Below are 17,283 nucleotides of genomic sequence, written 5' to 3'. Positions count from 1 at the left end.
GCAGTTTATCAGCTAAAGAAATAATTATAAAACAGCCGCAAAATGTTTTGTAGAGAACTTCTCTAAATGATGCTCAGTTACGTATAGTTCTTAGAGAAGCAGAAGTGGCTATATATGCTAACATCCTAGACAATTATTGGATAATATATAGCATTTGTTGAAGAGGTGAGAAAGAGAACTCTCTCTATTTTGTCTTTTTCTCTGAAGGATTGAAAATAGATCCGTTTAAAATACTTTCTCCGTCCGGTCAAACATAAAATCCCAAAACTTGTGCCAAGAGAAAGTGTCTTAAGATGAATCCAAGAAATAAGGGACCCGAAAAAGGGTTGCTTCTACGTTTTTAAGTTCTAATTCTAACTAACACTGACTCAAGCATGAAAGCTTAGAGGTTTCTTATATTATACATGCGTGTACGTTCAATGATCAATGCTATTATACCATCCTTTTCTTAAGTCACACCTCATAAACCATTCTGATACGGATTCGATCATTATCACAGACGACACCCCTAACTAACTCAGGTATGTGTCTATACAATCTCATGTCACTATCTAAAAATGCTAAAAACTATAAAATTATAAAAATAATGATAAATAAACATCTTATTATTTTAACCATCTCACTTAATATTTCTCTCACTTAATATTTCTCATGTTTTTTTTATGTCATATCATAAATTTTATTATACCTATATTTTTTATTCTCTTTCCAGGTGTTACATAAGATTTGAAGGGTCCATTAAACTTTTTTCCAAATCATAAGAATCATTAAATATAAAATAAGACCAACAAAATTTTGTCCATCTATATAAACGTATGAGATAAATTTCCATAATAATATTTTGATCTATATATAAGAATTGATTTCATGTATAAGACAATTTATAATAATTGATGCATGTTCAACCAATTGAGTTGAATCTCCTTGGTTAAGAAAAGATTACAAAAACTGCAGCCTATCAAATATCAATATATATATAAAAATATCAAGGATTAAGAAAAGAGGACCACATTGATCATTGATTTGGATCCTGAATGGAAGAAACTTGTTAAAATACGAATTCCTTTTAGTGTACAAACCATAGTTTCATTTAATTTATGACACTTGCCCTCTTGCGAATAAGATAAGTCCCACAAAAAGATATGATTGTGCATTATTAAGAAAGTTTATTTCATCTACTTCAAGAAGACTTGGTATCAAATATAATTGTAAGACAATTATTTCTGTGACCAAAACCTTTAATTTAATGTGTATGTCATCCGGTTCCTCTCCAAATAAAGAAGAACCAGAATTTCCTATCATCCTATGATTTTCTGTACAAGAAACAAACGAATACTTTTCAGTGCTCATCAAACAACACCTGTGAGCTTTTCCTTTCAAAACATGAAAAAAACATGTAGACCAAGATAATTAAAACAGAATAATTGCAGCATCTCTTATGATATCTCATAGAGCCATGCACAGTGACGGGTGGTAGAACAAGCAACAGAGGTGTACCACCAGTTCACACAACATAAACTCCTCAGGCTTCTGCCATCTGCATCTCTCTGCCCGTGCCGGGTGTATATTTTTCATGGGGCATTGCCATTTGTGATGCAAAATGATTCAAACCTAGGCTCAGTCAGGTCTACTATTTCCTCTTCTGATGCACGAGAACCGTCAGATTTCGAAGTCAAGAGGATCAAACTCTCCATATTCTCAGCTGAAACTGCATCTTCTGCTTTGTTTTTGTTCTCAACAGAAAGATTGTGATCATTATATATTGGCAATGAACTATGTGTTGGAAATTTACTGGGTGTAGATTGCCTTTGCTTTTCTGCATCCTCTGGTTCCTTTACATGTCCATCAAGAAAAATATCAGGATATGGTTTATTTTTCATGCTACATGAGAATGATCTATGCTAGAAGCTGATGTAACAAGCAGACAAGCAAAATATACATTAAAACTTCAAGTATTTGAAAATTGAGAAACATGATCAAACTAGAAACACTGCAATTAGAAATGATAACATAAAGGTGAATGTGTTTACCTGAAAGAGGCTGGCTGGAATGTTTCTTCTCCTCCTAGATTTTCCCGGGGAAATACTCAAAAGAATCTGAACGACCTCGCTCATGGTTGGTCGAGTGTCAGGATCCAGCAGCAAACACTCCTTCGCTAAGTATGCCATTATCTGCACCTCTTCTTCTGGGAAGTTTCCTTTCAATTGTGGATCAACCAACTCCCTTATTACTCGCCTACTATCCTGTAAGCGAGGAGTAGCCTAAAACAGAAGTTTAAGCAACTATATCAATACCTGGTTGTCCATAATCTTTTCTAGTTGAATTCATTAAGCTATGCAACAAGTTAATACTGAAGCAGGTCATTATCAATAAACCCAATCATCTTAATTCAGGATTGTAAATGGAGGATGAGATATATTAGAAGGATGCAAAAGACATGATGAATTAATGATTGGAACGAAAAACAAAAACAAAAGGAGTCTAAGCTATTATAATTTATAAGGCAAAGATCCTCTTGAAAAATTATGTAATAGTACAAATGTAGATTCAAGTTAATGTCATGGTTATTAGTTATGAGGATAAATTAAAATACCCATATAACAAGGCTTTCTTCTTTGCCAGTAGATTTATGGATGGGATGGCGACCACTGATAAGTTCAAGAAGAACCACCCCAAAACTGAAGACATCTGACTCAAGAGAAGCTCTACCAACAATGGCATACTCAGGTGCAAAATAGCCAAATGTTCCCTGCATTCTTGCTGGAGAATTTGAACAGCTGGGGAGGTCATCAGATCTCAAGTTTTTAGCCATGCCAAGATCAGTTATCTGCAAGTTGAATATTTGAAAAGATTATGGAAGCACATTTTATGACTTAAGTGACAACTACCACCTATGAATCATTAGCTCTATTTCATTAAGAAACAAACACTGTGTATTTGCTTTCAGTATCTTCTTATTGGCTTTGTATCATAAGCCAAACTCATATTCCTATTCAAATCCAGGTACAATATTTCTTCTAAATTAATTCCCAGTTTGCTACTGCCATGCATCCAGAACAAACAAGATTCATACTTTTGCTTGCCAATTTTCATCCAGAAGAATGTTAGTTGATTTGACATCTCTATGAAGAATTCTTGGAGCAGCTGCTTCATGGAGATACTCCAAGCCCCTTGCAGCTCCTATTGCAATCATAACACGAGTCGCCCAATCGACATGTTTTCCAGAAACTCCATCTAAACAGTCCCTCAAATTTCCATTTGCCATGTAGTCAAATACTAGTAACCTCTGAACATGTTTTCCTTTTAACTCCGAGCAGTATCCAAGCAAAGGAACCAAATGACAATGGTGAAGTCTAGCTAATAGTTCAATCTGCACAAACAAAAACATGGTTAATTGCTATGAATGTTATACAGCAATAAAAATGTTTTAGGCTCATCATCTTCTCTAGACACTGGGATATTATAACATAAAATGACCAGCCAAAGAATACTGATATTGCAAGATTAGGTACAACCTCCTTGAAAAATGCGGAGTCTGCTTCTGACCCTCCTTGATCTTTTAGTCGTTTAACTGCCACATTGCTACCATCTTTCAGCCTACCAAGGTATACATAACTACTTCCACCTACCCCAATTAGGTTGGAAGATGAAAAGTTTTCTGTTGCATTTTCCAGTTCGGCTAACGAAAATGGAAAAATATTCCCATGATAAGTTTCTTTTGGGTTCCCAAAAAAGAAAGAGGCTTTCTGAAAACAACCTACACACAAAAGGAAAATGCTAATTGAGAAGCAATAAACAATGGTGAATTAACAGAGGATCATTGAAATTTGCATACACATTCATAAAATTTGAAAAAAAAAGGTTACATTTGAAGCATGAAATTAAAATCAAGGAACTGCTAGTAAGAAAAACCAACTAACCTGTGATATGATAAATTGGAGAATTCATTGCATATTTTGTTTCTGGCACTGAAGAAGTTCCTGATCTATGACTAATTAAGTTGGTGGTACTACCAATACTTGTTTCCTTATCCATTGAGAATATTGGTGAGTGAATTGTACATCTGTCCTTTCGGTAGACATGGCATATAAGTGAGACAAGAAATGCCATGGTCGTGCATATAACACATATTAATAGTATAACTACAACAATCTTGCTGGAAACATGCTTCTTTGAACCTCCCGGCCTGCTGAAGGTTCCTGAAGAACTCAAAAAATCATATATTCAGTCTGAGTTGCTTGATCTAGGGACAAGCCAGTAATTTTGTATGAAACGGTATAAGCTTTTTCCAATATCAATAAGACGAAAAAAAGATGAAAAGAGGCAAAAAAATTGAGAAAGAAAACCATCTTCACAGTAAGAAATGATCAGTTATAGAAAATTTGTTTTAAATATCCATAAATAAGAGTTACACCCCAGAAACTAATTCTAGTATGGAAATATCCATTTAGGTTCTGTGTACAATAATGATTCACTTAGCATTAGTCCATCTAAATCAGCTTCAGGAATGAACAGTTGGTGAAACTTAAGAGATGGAAATTCAGGTAGAGCAAGAGATAGAGAGAAAGATACCCCAAGTGCAGTTGCAAGCATTAAAGCAATTGGAGCTATGACCATCTGCTGCCACTTGGGGAAATCCATTGGAATCACATACGCATGTCCATACAGATGCACTCTCTTCAGAATCTGCATGGAAGGCAAAGCAGTCATCATATAATACTCAGGCGGTGCCGATAAAATAATAATAATAATAATACATATATATATATAAAAAAAATACTCAGGTGGTGATCACTGTATCCCCATTTCACTCAAAATGGAGAAAATATATTGCATTCCTACCATGCATATTGGTAATCAATCACAATTAGCCACTTTAGCATCTCAATAAATGTAAAAATTTATTTCCATTATAATTTGAAATTTATTACAAAAGCAACTTTTATCAATCAAGATGAATTCAATTACCAGGCAGCTTTAGCAAAAAATGCATCCACTAAACATACACAAAGGCAAAGGTCAAGCTAAATAATCAAGTGTAAGAATATAACAACAGCGAAAAGAAAGGGAAAAACTGATAGCACAAGAAAGAAAATAAATCAAGGTAATCATCGTAGTTCTAGAATTAGTTAGAGTTGGTTAAGAGTAGTTCATTAAAGAAATGGTTAGGTGGTTAGCTTAGAAGGGAGTAGAAGTTTCCTTCTGAATTGATATCATTGGAAAACTGGAGTGCTAGCTCTGTTGTAAAAGGGGAAAGGCCTTGGAAGAAGAACTCTGTTCTTTTTCATGTTGACATTTAATAAAGTTTTGCATAATTTTCTTTTCTCAGCTCTCTTGCTTGTGTGTTCCTAACAAAACACTGCAGGAGGCTGCTTGTCTTCATTCCAATAGAAAATTAATAGTATACCTGAGAAGCAATCACATGATTTTGAACAATTAGCAAGAGAATAGCTTTGGTTCCCTTGGAAAGAACATCTACACCTCCACTTGTTTAAGCTAGATGTATCAGAAGTTTCATCTGCAAAGAATAATGGCAAGCATAAAAACAGACAGGGATTTTTGGCTTATTTGGATTTTATTTATCACTGAGATGAAATATGTAAAACATGGAACAGGAAAACTCAATATTAGAACATAAAACTGAAATTAAATATGAATTATCTCATATTGCAGGAATAAAGTGCCCATGCAATGCCCAATGTATCAAATTCAGCAATTTCCTTCCTTTTTACAATTTAAGCAGGAAGCACCTAAATATCAGTATTCAAGGATGCTACTAATGACAAGAATTAGAGAGTTGAATTAAAAAAAAAATGTTAATTTGTGATACTAACTACAAAATGACTTAAGTGCTAAATGCAAAGCGAAACTGAAATTAAATACTCCTTGAAGTGTCCATGGGATGCCTATCAAAAGCTGCTGTATTATTCAATTTTTATTTAAGCAATCAAGCACCAAAATTTAAGTGCATAAGCTATGCTACTAAAAACAATTGGAGAGCCAATTACTTAGTGTGTTCCAAATTGCTATACTAACCACAAAATGATTGCTGAATCCAAAGCAAGCTAACAACTAAAGCAAGAGCAATTTTGAGCTGCGGCTTCATTTATTCCAACCCATACACTGCAAGTAAAAGAAAGGAAACCATTTAGTGCCATACAAACACTTGAACAATAATGCTCCTCATGTTATGCAACAAGCCACCTATGTTTGATGATTTGCCGAGACAATAAATTCATCTGCAGAACCTAAAGAAATCATGAGCAGATGATGAGCAACATGTAGCTACATCGTTTCAGATACCAGACAGCGAGAGAGGAGAGAGATCAAGAGATTTAACCAAATAATGGCTACAAATGTATTTAATGTATGTATATACAAGAGCAACATCAAAGTCAATCTGAAGATTGTATCAATCTAAAAGAATTTAAGTACGATGTTGACGGCCAAACTATCATCAAGAATTCAAGATATATGAAAAATATATGAACAACTTTCTAAAGCATATATGAGGCCCGAAAACACAAAACTGAAGCAACTAGCAAAACTTAATTATGACTTATTCTCTGTATTGAAATAACTTTGCCATTTTAAATATCATAATTGAAAAAGAAAGAAAGTAGCATCAATTGGTAAACCTGTCCTAAGAAGAACAGGGTTAGTCTTCAAGTATCCTGAGTCCAATCCTCATCTGTGGAAGCAAAAAGCTAAGGTGATCCACAAGATAAACCAATCCAAAAATTACTAACTGCACACAAACAAATCAAGAAAGCAACAGCACCCTCATTTTTCAGTTTCTAATCTATGGTAAGGAAATGGATATCAATCATTTCATTATTAATAAGGGGATAGAAAATCTCTTTTTCTGACCTAATTTTACAGCCAGTGTATGTGATTAAGGTAAAAAGGGTAGGAAGGAACAAATGCTGAGTTGTCCAACAAGCATCAGAGTCGAAGTTATTCACTCTCAGTACCATGTACTAAACAAACATAAAGTGATGGCAATGGGGAGGTTATTGACAACAAAGCATTGTATGAAGAAGCATTGAAGGCTTGAAAATTTAGTAGAGTAGATAGATGGTAGTAAACTGTTTGGAATAGTAACACAGAGAGAGTGCTTTGAACTCATAAATTATAAGCCAGACAACCAATTTGCAATTTGCAATAATGTTACAATTGAAGGGCAGGTGGACCGACATATTTGCTACATCTTAGTATCTTACACCACAAAAATAAATAACTCAGATAGTGAACTGGTAGAAGCGTGACTCGAAAACAGCCTCCAAAAGTCTATGAATGGAATGTACCAAAAGAAACCATCATAGTTTCCACCTACAATTCTGCAAATACTGAGATTTTGGAGATGGAAGAAAAGGGTTTTGGTGCAAATTAAAGAAAGTCAAAGCAGCAAAACAAAACAAAAAGAAAGAAAGCCATGATGATCATGAGCATCTGAGAAAGCAAAGACTAAGACTAATAATATAGCTAGTAAGAGGGTTTGCAAAGTTTTGTAATTTCCCCTCAAATTATACACGTTTTTCCTTGTTTTGGAAAGAAACTAGTAGTTCACTAATTAAACTGAAACAAAGCAAAAAAAAAAAAAGTGAATTAGAGTAATGGGGTCGCAAGCTCACCAACCTCAAGGTCTCATTATTGGAGAACAATAAAGAGCAATGTGGGAAGAAAATTAATCACACAATTGGACGAAAGAGACCTATCCAAATGAGTCTATTCTATAAAAACAACATAAACATCAAGATATGAATTGATTCAGTTGAAGCTTAAAAAAGGAACCATCTACTCCTCAACCTTTGCAGAAAGTAACCCCTTGCTAACTGAAAACAACACTTCAACCTCCCTCTTCCAAATTTACTTCTATCCAAAAATAAAAAATAAAAAACTACCTCACAACTTCAGCTGGTTTTTCACTCATTTCCTGATCCATTTTTTCCTTCATATGAAACAAACTGATACACCCATTTTGCTGAATTGTCGTCAAGTCACAACAGAATCTGTACTTTTTTATAAAAGTAGATTAAATTAAATTTTGTGGGACAAGTATTATATCCTTTTAGCACAAACATGAAAAACGGAGTGGAATAAGTTTAATTTGTTTCAACTTTGGAGCACCAAATTTTACTTACTTCAAAAGAATAGAATAATAGGGTGAAGATAGAGTTTAGATAAATAAAAGGATATATATTATATACCATAACGTTATAAGAGAAAAATACAAAATAAGTACTATATTCTATAATGAAATTCATGTTTATTGAAAAAATATAAAATAATCATAATAAAGTTCATCATTATTTTGTATATTATGTCTTTCTAATTTACCCGAAAGCATTGTCATGTTTCTCTAGAGGAATTCTTTGAACTTGGTTTCTACCGCTGTTAAAATTTATTAAAATTACAAAATTTTGTAAGTTTAATTTTAATAAATTTTAATCAATAAATGTGATAGTAACTTAACAGTTAACGTTGAAAATGTGACAGAATACAGATCGGAATTTAATAACGGATCTATATATAGATAGATACACACACATCATATAACTTAGCTTGAAAGACATAGAGCTACATATGGTTAAGAAGTACGTAAACCGTAAAGAAGGAATTCAACGCTGAGTTGTTTTCATCTCAAGTGTGGGGCCCCACGGACATGTTGCTTTGTCGTGTGTGGGGTCGGTGTTATTGTGGGGGCCACTCGTGTGAAGGGGAGCAATGAACAATATTATTCCGCAAGATGATGATTAATATTTGATTAGACAAGGAAAATCTTAATCAGCGGTGACTTTGAGATCGTTATTAGAAAGCATGCTAATCCAAAAATGCAATCAAATCATGCTATCATGCATCCTTAATCAAGCCTAACACTTATATAACACACCCTCTCTTAACTTTTTTTTCAAAGAAAAGGGTCTCCTTTGGTGGGAATGGGGTGCCAAACCACATTGCCACCTTGTTTAGGTACAACTATATACGAGAATAATGCCTCCTGTTTTTGAAAATAAAAGTGTTTAACTCGATAAATAAACCTAACTCAGTTGATAGTATATATTTAATTTGTAAAAAAAACCTTGATTTCACATAATGCATTCTGTCATTAAAGAGTCACTAAACTAAACTCTGAGTCAAAAATTATTCTTATAATCGACCCAAAAGATCAAACTTATGAAAATACCACAAGTCTCACAGAAAAATTGAAAGTATTAATTTTTTTTTTTAAAAAAAAAAAAAGAAGAAGAAGAAAATAGAACACACTACAGGAATGAAATGCGTACCTCAAGACATTGGAGTCCGTATGAAAGCTTTGGATCTGCTACATGCAATGTTGGGAAAATGAAAAATTGAGTGAAAGTGATGTTGAGAGGAAACAAGAGCTTAAAAGAATGGGGAGGAGTTTGGAGCGTGATGATGAAGAAGAAGGGCTTAATGAAGTCACAAGAGAAACGATTGAATGATGAGGCGCTGCTGGAAGGTAGCAAGAGCTACAGAGAAGCAAGTGCTAAGGTGGCAAACCTTGCTTACTTTCTCAAACACGTGGTCCTACTGAGTTTGGTCATACATGCAATTGCAATAAACTTACTCTTAAATGAAATACTAGTATATATTATTTCTAGTCTTAATTATTGTTTTAGTTTCTAAATTTAGGTAGCTAATCTTTTTTAGTTGTCGAAATTTAAAAATATATTTTCAGTATTTGAATTTTGATAAATTATTTTTTAGTCTTTAATATAATAAATTGATATTTTATGTCAACTTTTAATATTTTATGGTGATTTTTTTAATATTTTATGAAAGTTTTAAAATGTAAATTCAAAATAAACTAACATTATGACTTAATTTGAAAAATCAATCTATTTTCTAGTCAAATTAGTTTCAACAAATTTTAAAATAAGTATAAAAATTAGTGTTTGGTATCAAAATTAATTTTAAACAAAGTTTAATAGTACTGCTTTAGTCTTTGAATTTGGGATGTGTGTTTTTTTAGTGGTTAAAATTTAAAATCGTGTTCTTTTGTTTTTGCATTTTGACAAATTGGTTTTTTAGTATCTAGTATAATAAATTGATACTTTGTGATAGTTTTTAGTTTTAAAAAATTAGTTTTTATTTTTTAAAATTTCCATAGTGTTAAAAAATTGTCACAATATGTTAAAAATTATCATAAAATGTTAATTTATTATGTCAAAGACTCAAAATTTAATTATCAAAATTCAGAAACTAAAAAACATTTTTAAATTTCAGAAACTAAAAAACATTTTTAAATTTCAGAAACTAAAAAACATACCTTTCATATTAAGGGACTAAAACATTAATCAAGTCTTATTTTTATTCACACTCTTAAATGAAATGTGCTGACACACTATTTTTTTTACTCTTTTTTATTATTAAATCAAAATTCAATGGAAACTAATTAAATGATTTTCTGTCGGTGTAAATTAAACAGTGAAACAACCAATTTTTTAATATAAAATAATTATTATGAAAATCAACATATTTATTATGTAGGACAGTTTGTCAGTATATGACAAAATTAAAAAACCTTGTGTATATATATCATTTATTTAAAAGTCCATAGTCCATACCGTCTCTACAATATTTTACTATTTGTCCACTCTAGAGTCTAGGTTTGCAATTAAATATCCGAAGATCAGCATATGGTGTTTTACTTTTCTGACCCATATAAAAAAAAAAAGCAGGTCAAAACTCTATCTAACGTGGGAGAGAGTGGGAATTATAATTAATATAGGATTTAAATTTTTTAAGAAAAAAAATAAGATAACAGAGATGCCTTTTTCAGAATAGCAATATAATTTCAAGTAATAAGTGAAGGAAAAATTATAATGAGACTCAAATTTTGAATACAAGTTTCGATTTGTACCCAAAAGAACCAAAAAGGAATATGATTAAACATTAAAAATAAGCCACAATTAAAGTCGTAAGACTTGAATGAAAATATTAGAGAATGAAATCCCAGATTGTCTAGTAACGTAATAGTGGATATAAAATACGAGGAACTGTCTTTCATTTTATAATGTTTATTTTATATAAAAATGTAGAGTTTTTCTTTTTTAAAGAACTTTATATGCTTTGAAAGATTAGATTCTAAAAGTGGCAACAACAGATTTTGAAATGTCAAAAATAAGTGCAATCCAACCACACAAGTAGTCTGCAACAAAAAATCACTTGTATGATGTGAATGATGAACCAAGATGGAGGAAGAAAGAAGGGGAAAAAATCCATGACAATCATTTAGGTATCTATTGTACGTTGTCTTTGTGACGTACTTTTCAAATCTCAGTACAGCTTATGGATGTGACTGAACGAAGAGTCGTATTTTTTGCCAAATATTGTTGAATTAGACTCCACAAGTGGTGTGCTTCTTGAGTTAAATCAACTATATTATAAAATGAAAGTATGCAACGGACAAAATATCTTTTGCTAATATTTGAAATTCCATGTTCTACGATGCAAACAAAAAGAATCAACTGGAACGGAAGGTCCACCTAGAAGAAACTAAAGTAACAGAAAAATTAAAAAGGGAAAGCATATGAAAGATCACCACTTATGAAAAGAATCAGAAGCAAAATATATTATACCATATGTATATAATCAAGTGATGATGAAATTCACCCGCACAATTCAAGCGAAAACAATAGGTTATGTACATCACTCAGAATCACACTGAAATATTCAACCTGTTCCTTTTCGCCATTCATTCTCTGCACCAGCCTATGCATTTACACTTTTTTATATTTTGGCAAAATCAGGAATTTTGTCCACCTAAAACTCCTTCCTTTCCATTATACCCCACCTTGACAAAAAAAAAAAAAAACCAAAAACAAAAGGGTAAAATAAGATAAGAAGAAACTTGAAAGTTTCCCCCACAAGTATATGTATAGGCCAAGTAGAATTTTCCAAACTCATTTTTTATTGTCTTCTCTGCCTATCAGGAAATGATTTAGCAGGCCTCAGGACGCGTTTATTTTGCGGCACAGGGGCTCCAAAAACCATGGTTTGGGAACGCGTCACCATGTCAACCATGGATGGTGTTTGGTATGCTTGAACAAGGCTGGTGCTGTCTGTGGAATCGCCGCGTGCTGTTGCCCTTTGCCATGAATGTGAACTCAATCCAGACAGAACATAAGCTCTTCCAGATTGCTCATAAACACGTTGGTTCGCCATCCTCTCTTGCATCTCCTTTAACTCTGCAGAAAGAGCAACACATAACCGATCTCCGGCATGAGCAGAAACAGTTTCAGACAATGCCTTGTGACAACTATCCAGTACTGAAACTGCAGTAGACAGATCACCCTGTTCGGCTGCAACTCTAGCCTCCGCCATTGCCTCGGCCGCTCTAAGCCTGTTCCGCTGTCTGTCTACCTCTATGGACACAACTAGTTCTCCTCCACCAACATCAGGTCTCAGAATTTTTACTTCACTGTTTTCTTCCAAAGCCACCATTTCTTTTGTTATAGGATCTCGGTAAAGACATCTCACGGTCAACAACGACGTCTCATCACTCGATTGATCAACTGGAACATTAACTGTCACCAAAAAGTCTCTTTCCTCTTCAGCATACAAATCTCCTACACTGATAGTAGCCAGTCTTGCATTCCCCATCAAGCTTGTTTGGTAACTTCCTGCTTTTACTGAACTAAGTTGCAATTGAGGGTGAACACACCTAACTTGTACTTGTAATTCTTGCACCACCACACTCAAGAGTCCCCCAATACACTGTGCAAATGCATCCTGAATGACATCCTCAGCTTCAATGAAAGAAAACGTACCTCCAGATATCTCAGATATTGAATGCATTGAAGTAGCATCATGGTCAGAGCCAAAACCAAATGCATGCACTGGTATCTGCATGCCCGTACCGTTATTACGATGAATGGAGTTTGGAACAAGTGAAAGGTAATCTGTTCCGACATTAGGCCTGCTATTGACTGTATATGTATCCTGCCCGTCAGAGAGTAAAATGATGCTGCTAACCGAGTTCTTCCACCGTCTGTCAGAAAAAACCTTGGTGCCTTTTCTCAGGCCTTCAGCAATGTTTGTCCCACCATTTGAAACCAAGGAATTCACAGCCTGTAATGCCTGCTGCCGTCCAGTGTCAGTCATCTTCCGAAGAGGAAATATGCGGCGTGCTGTGGAGGAGAAGGCAATGACAGACAGCCGGTCTGATGGACCAAGATTCTGAATGACAAAACCCATAGCTCTTTTTAGCAGTGCCAGCTTAGTACCCGCCATGCTACCACTCACATCAAGAACTGTAACAAGGTCAACTGAGGCACGCGAGTTTTCAACCAGAGGAGGTGATTCGGTATTGTTTTCTCCAATATTTTGTTTTCTCCCTGAATGAGGAGCTTTGAGATGAATTAATACAGCAAAGGCATCATGAGAGGCAGATTTTGGAACGGATGAAACCTCGGGATATGTTTTGATCTCCACTGTATTTATTACATCATTATCAATCTCGTTTTTAGGATGGGTAACTGAAGTTTGTTGATCCAGGGCTTCATCATCATCAAAAATAGCTGGCTCAGTGACATGATAAAGTGATGAAATCTGCCGAGCAGCGTCACCTTGAGGAGAAGGAAGCCTCCGTAAGACAGTCGCCCAGCCTTCTTCCCGAGGAGATACTTGGTTGAGTCGATCATAGGGCATATTTGAAGCAGGACTCTGAAAAGGAACTTCTTTCCATTTTGCTCTGCAGACAGGGCAAATCTGGTTCCCATGTTTCACATTAGAAGTGATGCAATGGAAATGGAAAGAGTGAGAACATTCTGCAGTAAAAATGGCATGTCCCTGCCCTGGTTTCATTGTGTAAAGGCATATTGCACAGGTCCCCTGAACACAATGTGGATAAAATGTCAGCAAAAGAAGGAAAAGTGAACACAATGATGCAATTTTATGAACAAATTTCGTTGTAGATATAAAACTCTACTCTCAAACAAAGAGGAAGACAAAAGATCCTTGTTGATGTCATCTAGAAAACTACTTCGGAATGTAAAATTTACTATGTAAAATTTACTCTCATGGCATAATGGAATTTCACACAATGTCTATATCATAAAAAAAAATCCTAAATGCTTGCTCACTACAACTATCTATCATAATTTTAGCTAAGACCTGCTCAGTATTATTACCTTGAGTTGAATTACAAAATCAGAGAGACGAAAAATTACTTACCTTAAAAGAGAGAGAAGGATGTTTCCATTAAAATGACTCATTGAAGACCAAGCAAAAATCTCAAGATATTTTATTTTTAAAAAATAACAAACACTGCTTCTGCTAAAAATTGTTATTTCCAAGTGTTGGTAAATTAGAGAGTCTAGAATGGCCTATGATTAAATTGAGGAAATTATGGATTTGGCTTCTTTCATTCAAACCACACCCAAGTTTGAAGCAAAATTAATCATTAAATTTCAAATTTATAATAGTCAAGAATGTCCCCAATCAGAAACATGTTTTCAAATCTTCCAAGACGATAACAATTTCTGAAATCAACACTTGGAAAAAGTTGGATCAGAGCAACAAGAACATGTTTTGAAACCTTTTCATCCATCAAATGAATCGTTATCACGAATGAAAAGAATCAGCATCCTCCCCAAAAATAAATTCATCATTTTTAAATACTTTTTCAACTTGAAATAAAACTAAACTATAAATTAGACTGTACTTAAAAGGTAACCCAGCCAGTGGTAACTAGTCCCAGGTTCAAATCCCACTGTCACAGATTGAAGGCTTTTAATTAAAATAAAGAGAAAATTACAGCATCTCCTAAGGTTTTGTGGAATTACATATAATAACACAGACACCCTCAAATCTTACACTAACCCCACTTACAGAAAAGTCAAAAGTAATGGTTACAAAAGCAGGGATGCAAGTATGTAATTACAAATCTCATGGAGTATAACTATAATTTGTTCTAAAATAAATTATCATTATTATTAATTAAAATTTTCAATAATGAAAAACGTGGTCACACATATACCTTAACCTATGCACAATGGAGACATCGATCCAAATCCAACCATCCATACTAATATCTCAATTAGCCAGTTATTATTATTATAATTAAAAGAAAAAAGCACTAAATTCATTGAATAGGAAAATCTGAACATTGCCTAAATAAAGCAATCATTGATAAATGTAACATTTGCAAAGGTCACTATTACACTATAGTGTATTACACTGCGCACCCTCTGTCCCGATGCAGGTCCACTAATTAGACCATTGCATAAAAAGATGAAATAGAATGCAACTCATCTTTTTACCACAGGCCTAGATTCTCAGCCAAATCCACAACTTAATACTCCACAAAGATAAAAACTAGGTCAACGTTCTCTGGTCAAAGACTTTGAGGTCACCAAGGAAAAAAAAATTAACAACAATCAGCAACCGTCTTTTAAAAAGGCCACTAAGACAAACTCGCAACTTAAAAAATTATTACAAAATGTCATCGAAAGAAGGCGAAATCAAAGATGATTTGTTTTATTCCTTGGTCTTCGATCTTTATCTTTATTAATTTGAACCATTATTTATTTATTATTATATTTTATTGTATAAGTATATAATTTATACACTAACAATGTCATTTATCATTTCATTACAAACCCTCATATAAGACAAATATGTGACTTTACCAAAATCATTTTATATTGGTTGATAGTATAATTTTTTTTATAAGGACAATTTACAAAATTAAACTCTTGTTACTATTATTTTTTTTTTATTTTCCTTTAGTAGATAATTATCCTGCAACATTTTTTTTTGTTTGCATATGGAAATTCCCAATCAACGGTTATGGGGTCTCATGTGGGGATAAAGAAGGAAGGGAAAGGAGAGAGATAAATCAAAAGAAATGTGTCCACTGAATTGAATAGTCCCCAGTAAAATTGAGTAAATGGACGAAACAAGAAGAACGGTGTAAAATGGAAAACCATTTGTAATGAGCCAAGCAACTGGTCCATAAAAGGGTAGGACACAGTATTCCACTTTATGCCATTCCCCACCTATAATGGAGTTGAAAATAACACAACCAAGAATATAACGTTTCCGCAATAGTCAGAATGCGTCACACTCCACCACCATGCCCCAATTAAGAATATTAAAGTATGATTAAAGCTGAAGTTGTTGTTCATCTAGTCATATTAATAGATAACAATAATAAGAATTAAGAACTATACTAATATATAGTATTAATTTAACCTAAGGTCTCGGTAATATTAATAACAGCAGTAATTTTGTTCTTACAACACCAAAAGAACAAAGAAAAAAGATAAAATAAAAATTGTAATGAATGTGGCTCAACACAAACAGTGGAAACCAGAATCTACCATGGAGATGGAGATTCAGTGGTGAAGGAGAAGCAAAAGAGAAACTTTAGAAATTAACCCAGAAAAAATAAAAGATAAAAAAAGAAACTTTTATATGCAAAGGTTCAAAGGGTTTGATAATAATGCTAACCTTAGGGGATTTGGGTCCGGATTTGGGTAACCGGAGGCCAGAAGACGATGGTGTCGGAGTGGAGGGGCGATAACTGGAGGAGTCGCCGGCCGGCGAAACGACGGTGGGTGAGACGCCGCCGGAAAACCTTGTTGCGGCGGAGGAGGAATTATCAAAGGATCTAGGAATGTGTACACAGGAATCCAAACCAAGAGCCAGCTTCAATTTTGTCCATTTGCTTCCCATTATTTATTTTCAGCCAAGAGGGTTCGCTGATAGATCTTCTAGAAGTGACCCAAGTGGGTGTGGAGGTTGGAGAGGAATGAGTGTGTATGAAAGATTTGAACTTTGAAGTGCCCAAGAGGAAACACGCTACAAATGGACATGGGTGAGAAGAAGGGTAGGCTTTAGATGGAGGAGAGGAACCAAAGCAAGTAGGAAGAAAGAGAAAACGGTGGCTGTAATTGTAATCAATGAGAGAAAGAGACGGATAGTTTGGCTATTTTTAACTAATGGAGTGAAGGTATGAGATGATGAGTGGTCACAGGTTAGAGGCAAGTAGCAGCAGCTTTCTTAGCTGAGATGGAATTCATTATTATTGTACCAAGTACCAACTCAAGAATTGAATAACCATTATTCAAAACAACTAGTAGTGTTAACCACACTCTGTTTTCTTTAGTGTGTGTTTGTTTTACACAAAATTGTGTATTTTGAAATAAGTTTAATGTAATTTTTGTAAGAGAAAATTTTGGCATTCAAATCATACATAAATTTGAGGACACATTGAATGTAATTTTTTCAATAATTGGTGTTTAACTCAAA

At 34.0% G+C, this 17,283-nt stretch overlaps 2 protein-coding genes across 10 annotated transcripts; both read right to left on the bottom strand.

Annotated features, from left to right (window-relative positions):
* Positions 1–1,143: 1,143 nt before the first annotated feature.
* Positions 1,144–9,525, bottom strand: LOC114376783 (receptor-like serine/threonine-protein kinase NCRK). Of its 9 annotated transcripts, XM_028335055.1 has the most exons (12): positions 9,288–9,525; positions 7,905–8,012; positions 6,639–6,691; positions 6,037–6,123; positions 5,408–5,518; positions 4,573–4,686; positions 3,921–4,199; positions 3,516–3,757; positions 3,074–3,370; positions 2,594–2,827; positions 2,031–2,261; positions 1,144–1,832 (listed from the first exon to the last, which is right to left on the bottom strand). In XM_028335055.1, exons 4-12 carry the CDS (start codon positions 6,104–6,106, stop codon positions 1,572–1,574), a joined length of 1,839 nt encoding a protein of 612 aa, XP_028190856.1. In that variant the 5' UTR covers positions 6,107–6,123; positions 6,639–6,691; positions 7,905–8,012; positions 9,288–9,525; the 3' UTR covers positions 1,144–1,571. The 9 variants fall into 9 exon arrangements, with proteins under 9 accessions (XP_028190856.1, XP_028190853.1, XP_028190858.1 ...); XM_028335052.1 differs by lacking the exon at positions 7,905–8,012; XM_028335057.1 differs by lacking the exons at positions 7,905–8,012; positions 9,288–9,525 and adding an exon at positions 7,810–7,868.
* Positions 9,526–11,575: 2,050 nt separating this feature from the next.
* LOC114375728 (E3 ubiquitin-protein ligase WAV3-like) lies at positions 11,576–17,081 on the bottom strand. Its single transcript, XM_028333579.1, has 2 exons — positions 16,483–17,081; positions 11,576–13,860 (listed from the first exon to the last, which is right to left on the bottom strand). The coding sequence occupies exons 1-2, from the start codon at positions 16,705–16,707 to the stop codon at positions 11,938–11,940; spliced, it is 2,148 nt and encodes a 715-aa protein (XP_028189380.1). The 5' UTR covers positions 16,708–17,081; the 3' UTR covers positions 11,576–11,937.
* Between the last annotated feature and the right edge of the window lie 202 nt (positions 17,082–17,283).

This window comes from Glycine soja, chromosome 11 (assembly GCF_004193775.1).
Source record: "Glycine soja cultivar W05 chromosome 11, ASM419377v2, whole genome shotgun sequence".
In the NCBI taxonomy this organism is placed as follows: Eukaryota; Viridiplantae; Streptophyta; class Magnoliopsida; order Fabales; family Fabaceae; genus Glycine; species Glycine soja.
The sequence above is the reverse complement of the archived record's forward strand: the minus strand, read 5'-3'. Positions and strand labels throughout refer to the sequence as shown.

Bases quoted from the DNA above. Each gene is read 5' to 3' on its own strand.
- LOC114376783 (XM_028335055.1), bottom strand. From the start codon at position 6,106: ATGAAGCCGCAGCTCAAAATTGCTCTTGCTTTAGTTGTTAGCTTGCTT. The intron at 5,519-6,036 runs GTTAGTATAGCA...TATTCTTTGCAG, and splicing joins GATTCAGCAATCATTTTGTG to ATGAAACTTCTGATACATCT. The intron at 1,833-2,030 runs GTAAACACATTC...GGACATGTAAAG, and splicing joins TTCCAGCCAGCCTCTTTCAG to GAACCAGAGGATGCAGAAAA.
- LOC114375728 (XM_028333579.1), bottom strand. From the start codon at position 16,707: ATGGGAAGCAAATGGACAAAATTGAAGCTGGCTCTTGGTTTGGATTCC. The intron at 13,861-16,482 runs GTTAGCATTATT...CATTGTGTTCAG, and splicing joins CCGGACCCAAATCCCCTAAG to GGGACCTGTGCAATATGCCT.